We start from the raw sequence: 9,811 nt of genomic DNA on the forward strand, positions 1-9,811 counted from the left end.
TCTCAATAGGGCTTATTTTCGGGGGAGGGCTTATTTTAGAGGAATCTTACACAGTAAGGGGAGGGCTTATTTCAGGATAGGTCTTATTGTCGGGGAAACACGGTAGCACTGACGGATCCTTTGGAGGGGTAATCTCTGATGCATCCCTTCTCCCTTCCCTCCCCCATGTCCTCTCTCATTGCCCTCCTCCCCAATGCCAGTTCTCAGTGACCACTGATTAGGGATGACAAGGAAGTGTAAAAGGGAGGTTACCTTAAGAGCAAAGATAGTGATGTGCCTTGGAGAGAAAAGGGAGAAATTAACCCTGTAATGCTTCCTGTCAGGTTAATGGCAAGGTAACTGAGGAGAAGTTGTCTGCTTATGCTTTAACCCCGGAGGCTGTCTATGGAGCATCCCACATAGCCATCTTACCCAGCCATCAGCTCTTACATGGGAACAGCAGTATGAAGGAAGTCTTGCAGAGGACATTCATCCCAGGCAAAGGTGAGTTCTTAATTAAAGGGTATTTGAGATATCTAATGTTTAGATGATAAAGTTCTTTATACATAGAGATCACATCTTCTCCTTACTTTTTATAGTTCTTGTGATTCTGGATAAGAAAGGAGACCAATGTAAATTAAAATGATTTGCATCTGATGGAACCTCAGTGCAGATTGAGCCATCCTTTTTATTTTTTCTTGGGTCTTTTTGGGGGGGGAGTCTGTGTTTTCTTTTGCAATGTGGCTGATAGGGAAATAAGTTTTGTATGACTACACATGTATAATTATATCTGGTTGCTTGCTGTTTGAGGAAAGAGGGTAAAGAGGAAGGAGGAAGAGAATTTAGAACTCAAAATTTTAACACAAAAGTGAAAAATTGTTTTTACATGTAATTTGAAATATATATATATATATATATATATCAAAAATTTCACAAAAAATAAAATGACTTGCTGTTGCTATAGCAAGTTCTGACATGTAAGTGAGCATTTCTGGATAACCTGAAAATGGTTTTCTCATTCAACTTAAACAGTTCTCCCTGAATTCTTATTTATATGCCCTATTCTCTTTTAGCATCTAATAAATTTTTGCAAAGTTCCTATCTGAAATTCCAGAAATCTTGAGTTAATGGGGCTCTGTTTAATGATATGTTAACTCTATACAAAGTAGGTCTTTCCTAAGTGTTTTTATGGAAATATAAAGTTATCAAGATTAATATTCTTGAAATAGATGACCAAGGTGGACCATTTCCCAATACCAGCTTGGACAGATGAATGATGTTCCTAGATAATTCAGGAGCAGGATGATTAGCTCTCAGAAACAATCCTTTTGTTTTAACTTTACACTATTGTTTAGAGTGTCATCTTGAAGAATAATGAAAAAAATCCTCTTAAATTAAAAATTTTCTCTGTGTGTCCAGTCATAAATTTTGTTACCTACTTACTGTGGAAGAAAATCAGAAATCTTTCATTGGGTGCGCACGGACACGTGTGTGTGTGTGTGTGTGTGTTTTATAAATGGAGAGGAAATTATAGTTCTTGTGAATGATTTGAAATAAGAAAATGTCTTGAAAATTAGACAAACTGAAAAGATGTGAATGTGTAGTCTTCTTGGAGATTGGGTGAGAGAGTAAAGTAGTCTAATACTGATGAAGGGTTAAAAAACTAATGATCAAAAAAAACCCTAATGATCATAAAATTTAGGGAGTTCAGAGCATTTTAACATTTTCATGTTTTTTGGAGTGATTGAGAAATCATTTTGGAGAATGTGCAGAACAATATTTGGAGATACTTGTGTATCTCCATGACTACACAGGTGTCTAAGACAACGTATCTAAAATTTGGCATGAGCAGTGCATTTTGGCCCTGGATAAAACATTGGATATTTTCCCCTGCATAGTCTCTGAAATAATTCCAAATGAAATACAAAGCTTATAAAATTTAACTCTGTCACATGACTCAAATATTCGATATTTGTAGTCATGCTCATTTGTTCAACATCTCTAGCTTATATCTATCAGATTAGACTCCTAGATTTGGGTGAATAACATTGTTAGTGAAATCAATGGGGAAATTAATTCATGTGTAATTTTCAGAAAGTCAATTATGATTGCTGTTAAAATACACTTTTTTCTGGTCTTTTAGGGGTTACATTTTTACAGTGTTAATGGTTCATCCTCTCTCTCCCTCCCCTCCCTGCATTTGCTATTTGTTTATGACTGTTATCATTAAAATAACTTTTTTTTTTCTGTAAATGCCAGTTCCTAAGCAATGAACTACAAGTAATCACAGAAATACAGAATTGAGAGTGAACTTCATTTTCATGAGCTTGGATTCTCCAATCTGAGTTTCCTCAGAACTTAAGTAATGACTGCTATTTCAGCCCAGCTCGCAGGCACCTCCTCCCTGCTCTCTTCTTCCTTGCCACCATGCTTTCAGAACTGTTAAGAGTCCGAGGCATTGAAGGGCTTACTCTTTTTCACATCACAGGACATTTGAAGGTGGATTTTCTTCATCACCTAGACATTTTCTGCTCTTGGGATCCACCTCTGCCCCTAACACTTCTGACCTGTGTGACCTTGGGCAGGTGACTTTCCTCCTCTGAGCTTCCATTTCCTCATCTCCATAAGAAGAGGGCTGGACGAGATGGCTTCGGTGGTTTGTTCCGGCCTCAAGTCTCTGATGATTCTTTGTCCTACCCTCTTGTGCAGCAGGTCCTATTCACAACCATCAGCTGACTTCCTTTCTCAAGAAGTTCTTCACGTGGGTCATACAACCCTTGCCCTCAAACTCAGGGAAGTCAATACATATGTCAGTGTCTCCTCAACACGCTGGTCTTCAATTTTTTTTTTTAATTTTGAGTTCCAAACTCTCTTACTCCCTCTTGCCCCTTCCCCCTCCTTGAGAAGGCAAGTAACTTGATATTGTTTAATACACGTGAAATTATGCAAGATATATTTCCGTGTTATAAAAGAAAACACAGACCAAAAAAGGGAGAAAAATTAAGAAAGTAAAAAAATATATATATGCCTCAATCTGCATCCAGAGTTCATCAGTTCTCCCTAGAGATGGATAGCATTTTTCATCTTTGGATGAAATCGTTATTAGATTGTTGTCTTGATCAGAGTACCTAAGTCTTTCATAATCAATCCTTAAGATGTTGCTGTTACTGTATACAATGTTCTTCTGGTTCTGCTCACTTCACTTTGCATCAGTGCATGTAAGTCTTCCCATGTTTTTCTTTTTCTTTTTTTTCTTTTTTTTTTATGAGCAATCAGGGTTAAGTAACTTGCTCAAGGTTACACGGCCAGTTATTTCTGGGTGTGGTGCTAAGTGTCAGAACCAGGATTCAATCCCCAGGTCATCCTGACACTGGGGCCGGTGCTCTTATTCGCTGAGCCACCTGGCTGCCCCTTCCCATGTTTTTTTGAAACCATTTTGCTCATCATTTCTTAAAGCATAGTTGTATTCCTTCACAATCATATACCACAACTTGTTCAGCCATTCCCCACTGGCTTTGTGGACATCTCCTTAATTTCTGCTTCATTACCACCATAAAAAGAGCTGCTACAAAATTTTTACACAGAATGATCCTTTTCCCTTTTCTTTGATCTCTTTGGGATACAGTCTTAGTAGTGGTATTTATGGGTCAAGGGGTTAGCATAGTTTATATAGCTATTTTGGTGTGGTTCCAAATTGTTCTCCAGAGTGGTTTTTACCAAGCTTTTCTTACTCAATATCTTCTTATCACCTATAAACATGCGTAGGTTACCCCCAGCTTTAAAACAATAACAAAAAACCTTCACTTGACCCTGCTTTCCTCTCAAGCTATCATCCTGCGTCTCTTATCCCTTTGCAACTAAATCCTAGAGAGAGTTTGCTCACTGCTTTCATTTTTTCATCTCCCACTCACTTTGCAGCCCTTTGTCATCTAGCTCCTGACCCCACCATTCAACTGAAACTATTTTCTCTGAAGTTAGCAGAAATCTGTTAACTGTCCACTCCACTGGCCTTTTCTCAGTGCTTGTACCTCTCAGCCTCTCTGTTACATTGGAAAACATCGACGTCCTTCCTAAATACTTTCTCGCTTGGATTCTGGACACTGCTTTCTGTTGGTTATTCTTCTCCCTGGCTTGACCATTCCTCCCTTTCCTTTTTCTAGATCATTCTCCTCTTCCTGCTCACTAACCATGGGCATCCTTTACAGCTCTGACCTGGGCCCTTCTCTTTCCCCACAATCTTTCTCTCCATGACTTCATAGCTCCATTGGGTTCAGTTATCATCCCGATGCAGATAACTCCCAAATCCAGCCCTATCCAGTCTTATCTAGCCCTAAATTTTCTTTCAGATTCTACTCCTGAGTTAATAACTGTCTGCTGCATATCTCTACCCAGTACACCATAGATACTCCAGACCCAACACATCCAGAGCACAACTCATTATGTTTTCCTGAAAATCTTTCCCCCAACTTTGCCGTTTGGGTTAATGGCACCACCATCCTCCAGGTGGTGCCTGCTATGGCATGTTGGAATCATTCTTGACTCTTCCCTTTCCTTCAGCCTCCATATCCGCTCAGCTCCCAAGTCTTGGTCCCATTTTCACAACTTAATTGCATCCATTCACTTCACGCCACTCAAGAGTCTCCATTTTAGGCCAAGCCTTCATGCATAGCCTCTCACAACAGCCTCCTAATTGGTCTTCTTCCTTCTACTCTCTCCCCTGTTCACACTTTCTCCACAGAGAGGTAGAACCCTACCAAATCGATGTTCCCAGAACAGACTTGATCAGATCACTTCATTACTCAGAAATCTTCAGTGGTCTTTTATTGCCTTTAATATAAAATGCAAACTCCTTTGTCTGGTATTTAAAGCCCTCCATGCTATGACTGCTATTCACCTTAACAATCCTATTTCATATTGCTTTCCTTCCCATGATCTTTGCTCCCCACATCCTAGCCTGCTGGCTACTGCCCCTCCCTGACACTCTCCAACTCATAAGATCCTGCCTTCCTTTAGAGACCAGTTTGAGTGCTCCCTTCCCTAGGAGGCCATTTGGGATCCTGCCTGCCCCCAGGTATCCCCACTTTCTGCCCCTTAAAAGTATTCTGTGTTACTTCATATATACTGGCATACATGTTGTTTCTTCTTAGTAGAATGTAAGAACAAGGACCCTCATCAGCGAGCAGAGTGCCTTGCACATAGCAGGTGTGCAAGATATGTTTGCTGAAAGGGACCAAGCGTAAATTTTGCAGCAAATTCAGTAACTACGCCTTCAAATGTATTGGTGGCAACTCTCATGGTTTAAGAACAATATGTTTGCAATTCATTTTGGCAAAGTGGAGTTGAAAAGAGAATATTCTGTTCTTGAGGCTCCATATTAAACTTTCCTCTTGGAAAAAGAGAGTGAGAGCACATAGACTATTAGCTTAGTCAGTCAATAAATATCCAGCAACTTGGGGCAGTGGATAGAGTGCTTGACCTGCAGTCAGAAAGACCTGAGTTCAAATCCAGCCTCAGATACTTATTAGCTGTGTGACCCTGGGCAAGTCACTTCACCCTGTTTGCCTCAGTTTCCTCAACTGTAAAACAGTGATAACAGTAGCACTGAACTCCCAGGGTTATGATGAGAAGTAAATGAGATAATGTTTGTAAAACACTTTGCAAGCCTTAAAACACTCTATAAATATTATTATTGTTATTATTATTCAAGTGCCTATCACTATTACTAACTCACGTTTCTGGAGTGATTCTAATTACAAAATTGTGCCTACATATCTCATTAGACGATCAAAATGACACTGGGAGGAAGGTAGTCATAATATTGTCCCCATTTTGCTGATGAGAAGATTGAAGTTCATAGAAATTAGGTGTCTTACCCAAGGTCACACAGCTCTGGAGCAGTAGTCAGAACCTGAACCAAGGTCTTCTGATGTTAGACTAGCACTTTACCTGGGAAAAGCGCCGTAAATAGCTCTGTGCCATCGATGATGTCTCTAAATCCAGTGTCCTCTGAGGCCACCTGTCAGGACTGGACTTGGAGGCAGAAGACCCGAATTCGAATTTTGCCTCAGGCTCCTGCCTGCTGTGCAACATCTCACTTAATGTCTCTGGGTATCAGCTTCTTAATCTGTCACAGAGTCAGCTGCTCCTGCCGAGTGCCTCACAGGTTATGATGAGAGAGATATTTTGGATTTCATAAAGTGCTACATGTCAGCATCTTCACCGTTATTATTATTATTGTGAGCCATAGGAAATGTGCTTCTCCCCCTTCGCTCCCCCCAGGGGGGGGTTCCACTGGGGGTAGGGAAGGAGGGGCCCGGGGTGGGGGTGGGCAAGAAGCAGTCAGGAACAAATCTCACTTATAAAAAGAAACCATCATCTCATTAGTCACGTTCAATAAATCTGTGAACTTTTTTTTCACCCTTAGTTTACAGAATGGCTTAGTGACATTGTATTAACACAGCATCAGAAATTTGTGGGAGAAGGGCTGCTGTTTGCATTTTAAAATAGAAAAAGCTAAGTGAGAGAGAACTAATGAAAGTGTTCTTTCCGTCAGCCGTATCCCCATCTTTAATTTAACTAACAGGGAATACGTTTCTTCTATCCTTACAATACTAAGTAATAGAAATCTGTGCTTTTTCCTTTACATACCGTTTATGCCTTAGCGCCTTATATAAAGCCTGTCTGTTTGCTCCGCGTCTGCGTGTCTGGCATCAGTTCTCGAGCGAACAAAGGAATGAGCAACAATCCCAGAGAGGAATGCGTTGTTTTTTTAGTGACTGATGCCGCTTTTTGCTGTCAGCTGAGCAAAGTTGGTTTGGAATCGTAGTGCGATGCTTCTAGTTTGAGAGATGACAGAAGCCACAAGACATCTCAGTCACCAAGTACCGTCCACACTCCAGAAGCTGCTGTGGCCTCTCCTCCTGAAGCTTGCTTCTGGGTCCTCAGCTTGAGGACATTCTGACCCTGGAGCTTTAACCAGACAAGAGCCACGCGGCCTGGTGTGTCTTCTCTGCCTGGACGGTCGTTGGGGCTCACTTTGACATTTTAACTTGTTCCCTCTCCCCCAGAATAGACTTGAGGTGCCACTGTTCCCTGGCTTCTGCATGGTCTACTTATTACAGGTCCTTCTTTGGGTAATTCTTTCACGATTCTGGAATGCATTATTGGAGATAGACATTAAACAGTTAGCTTTGGATGAGCAGCCGGGATTTTAGGTCCCCTTTCTTTACCTGGGCATCTGCTGTTTCTGTGCTGATGCCTAAGTTCAGTGGAAAGACAGTCTCTGTAAGAGTTAGCACGAGGCCCAGACTTGGTTTTCCTCATTGGCTGATTACTTGGGAGACCTTGGAATGGTGACCAGGGCCCAGTTGATAGATTATTTAGCTCCCTGCCTTCATTTTCAGATTGTCTCACACCCGTGACTGCTGTAAATATGCTCACCAGTCAAGAAATCCCTGTGGTCATTGTGGCCAGAGCAAAATTGGAAGGCTCTCTAGACACAAAAATAGGTAAGTAGTGGTTAAAAATGGATTATATGGACATATTTTACCATAAAGTTGGAATTTTGACCAAAAAACATACTATATTGTCTTGTTAAGATGAATTTCAGCATTGGTGGAAAAGGAAGGTCTACTCTGTAAGCTGTTCCTTGGAACCAGGAAGACCTAATTTCAAGTCACCTGAGACACATACTAGCCATGTTACCTTGGCCAAGTCACTTGACCTCTTGATAGCCTAGTTTACTCTCTAAGACTGTATGTGGCAGAGAAGGTGCTGACCCCCATTGCTAAAGAATGTTCCCTTACCCAGAGCTCCTTAGAGTCTGTAACCCTATGCTTCCTGTGTCCCACAGAGTAGGAACTACCGTGATAAATACCTGTGGAATGGGGGAGCGGGGGGGAGGAGGGGATGAAAGAAACTTTGGCTTTTATATTATTTACAAATATATCCTTTCTGTCCTGATTCCCCCCTCTCTCTCTTTGCACTCCCCCCCATGGAGAACCTTGCTTTTATAAGAGAGGCTGAAAGAAGGGGGGGAAGAGGAGAGATCAGCATACTTAACCAACCCAGCAATAGAGTCTTACATTATGAGGAATGGAAGTTTGTCTCTAGCATCCTGTCTACTGGTTGGGGGCTGGGAAGGAAGACAAGGGAAGGAGGAAAGGAACCCGCATTTATTAAGCACTTTTTGCATCAGGCCCCGTGCTAAGTGCTTTATACATATTATCTCCTTTGATCCTAAATGTGCTTGCATAGGCCACACAATTAACACCCCCATTTTAGAGAACCAGCAAGGCCAAAACTCTAGAATCACCATTCTTCCCATGGCACCAGACTCCATTCTCTGGGAGAGATAAATTTAGGGGCAGGCTAAGGAGAAACCAGACTCAAAGTCATTCAGACATCGCCCATCTCTCTCTGCCCGTTCTCATTTTAAAAGTTTGATATTTAAAGAAAAGAACTTCTTTCATTATTTACTTGTTTTATTCATAATACTATTTCATTATAAACCAGCAATGCAGCCGCTCAAGGAAACTCCTTTCTGTATCCGTTTGCCTACATCTTTTGAGCTGTGCCCAGTGGAGAGAAGGCCGGCCTTAACATGGGAAGACCCAAGTTCTGTTCTCCCCTCTTCCATATACTGGCTGTTACACTGGCCAGCTCACTTAGCCTCTCCACTGTGAGCCCTCTAAGACTCTTAAGGGGCTGAGCAGTGCCAGTCTGCATCAGCAGATTTTCCTCATCACTTCTACCCATGAAATTCCAAGTCTGGTCCAAAAACCAAAACCAAACAATAAAGACCCAAATCCTTAGCAATATGGACACTTTCTAATACTGTAAAAAAGAAAAAACCAACCATCTTTAGGTATCTAGGGATGTTTTTCTAGCCTGTCCAATATCTACCTCAGGTGAAATGTGTTTTCAGGAGTGTTACTTAATGATTCCCAGCAGAGCAGATCCGAACTGATAGACAGACAGATGTCTTTGATCCTTTCTTCCAGAATAATTACAAGTATTTCATATCACATTGAGTTTTACATGACAACAGCCCTCTCAACATTTTTCCATCTCCCATGATGAAATACTTTTTAATTTCAAGATTTATTAGGTGACATTTTGCCTAAATTTTTCCCTTTCAATCTATGTTACTCCTAATCACTCCCTTTTGGGATGAACTCAGTAATTCTTTTCCCCCCTTGGTACTTTCATTTGGGGGCTTTACAATATGGTTTGTAAATTACCAGCATGTTTTCCCTTCATTATTCCTCAATTGGTCTCTGAACAGGTAGCTAGCTCCCTTAATAACTTAATTTTTCCAATAATTGCTGCTGGAATCTCTCTTGTTTCCCTTACAGCTGTTTTGTATCTTTGATAAAAATGCAGAAATGCCAAATCAAAAACAAGTTTCTTGGTATCAGTTCAGTTCTTTGTTTTTTTTGTCCTTCCCCTACCCCAGATTCTTCATGTGTTACACCCTAAAAGTGTGATTTGTATCAAATGTAGAGGCAAACAAATGTCAAGAAATGGTGATTGGAGTGTCATTTCTTAAAGTTTCCTGACTAGTGGTAGAAGAATCATCTCCTGGGAGCCCGGCAGACAAGGCTGTTGCAAATTGTCTCCCCCACAGAGACTTTCTGATTTTTCATCAGAACCAGCCCTTGGCAAAATTGTGAGATTGAGCAGGTTTATTTCTGGAGTCTGTGCCCAGGCCTACTTCTCAGAAGGGAAACATCTAAGAAACCATAATCTCTTTGTGTAAAAAATTAATTTTCTATGTTAACTTTTGTAGCAGCAAGCACCCCAAGCGTCCTCAGGGTTTGCAGCTACCACA

The 9,811-nt window shown here is 41.0% G+C and overlaps 2 protein-coding genes across 2 annotated transcripts in view; one reads left to right on the forward strand and one right to left on the reverse strand.

Annotated features, from left to right (window-relative positions):
- Positions 1–9,811, reverse strand: part of CDCP1 (CUB domain containing protein 1) — a 562,995-nt gene that overhangs the window by 488,709 nt on the left and 64,475 nt on the right. The gene's annotated exons all lie outside the window — the stretch shown is intronic.
- The window catches only part of LARS2 (leucyl-tRNA synthetase 2, mitochondrial), a 137,037-nt gene that overhangs the window by 105,930 nt on the left and 21,296 nt on the right, over positions 1–9,811 (forward strand). Inside the window, exons 10-11 of the mRNA XM_069088296.1 lie at positions 324–483; positions 7,383–7,487. Of these exons, the coding sequence (XP_068944397.1) occupies positions 324–483; positions 7,383–7,487 (265 nt within the window). The remainder of the gene's footprint in view (positions 1–323; positions 484–7,382; positions 7,488–9,811) is intronic.

The sequence above is a fragment of the Petaurus breviceps genome, unplaced genomic scaffold (genome assembly GCF_028583685.1).
Source record: "Petaurus breviceps papuanus isolate PSGF00001 unplaced genomic scaffold, PetGlider_PUasm1.0 185, whole genome shotgun sequence".
In the NCBI taxonomy this organism is placed as follows: domain Eukaryota; kingdom Metazoa; phylum Chordata; class Mammalia; order Diprotodontia; family Petauridae; genus Petaurus; species Petaurus breviceps.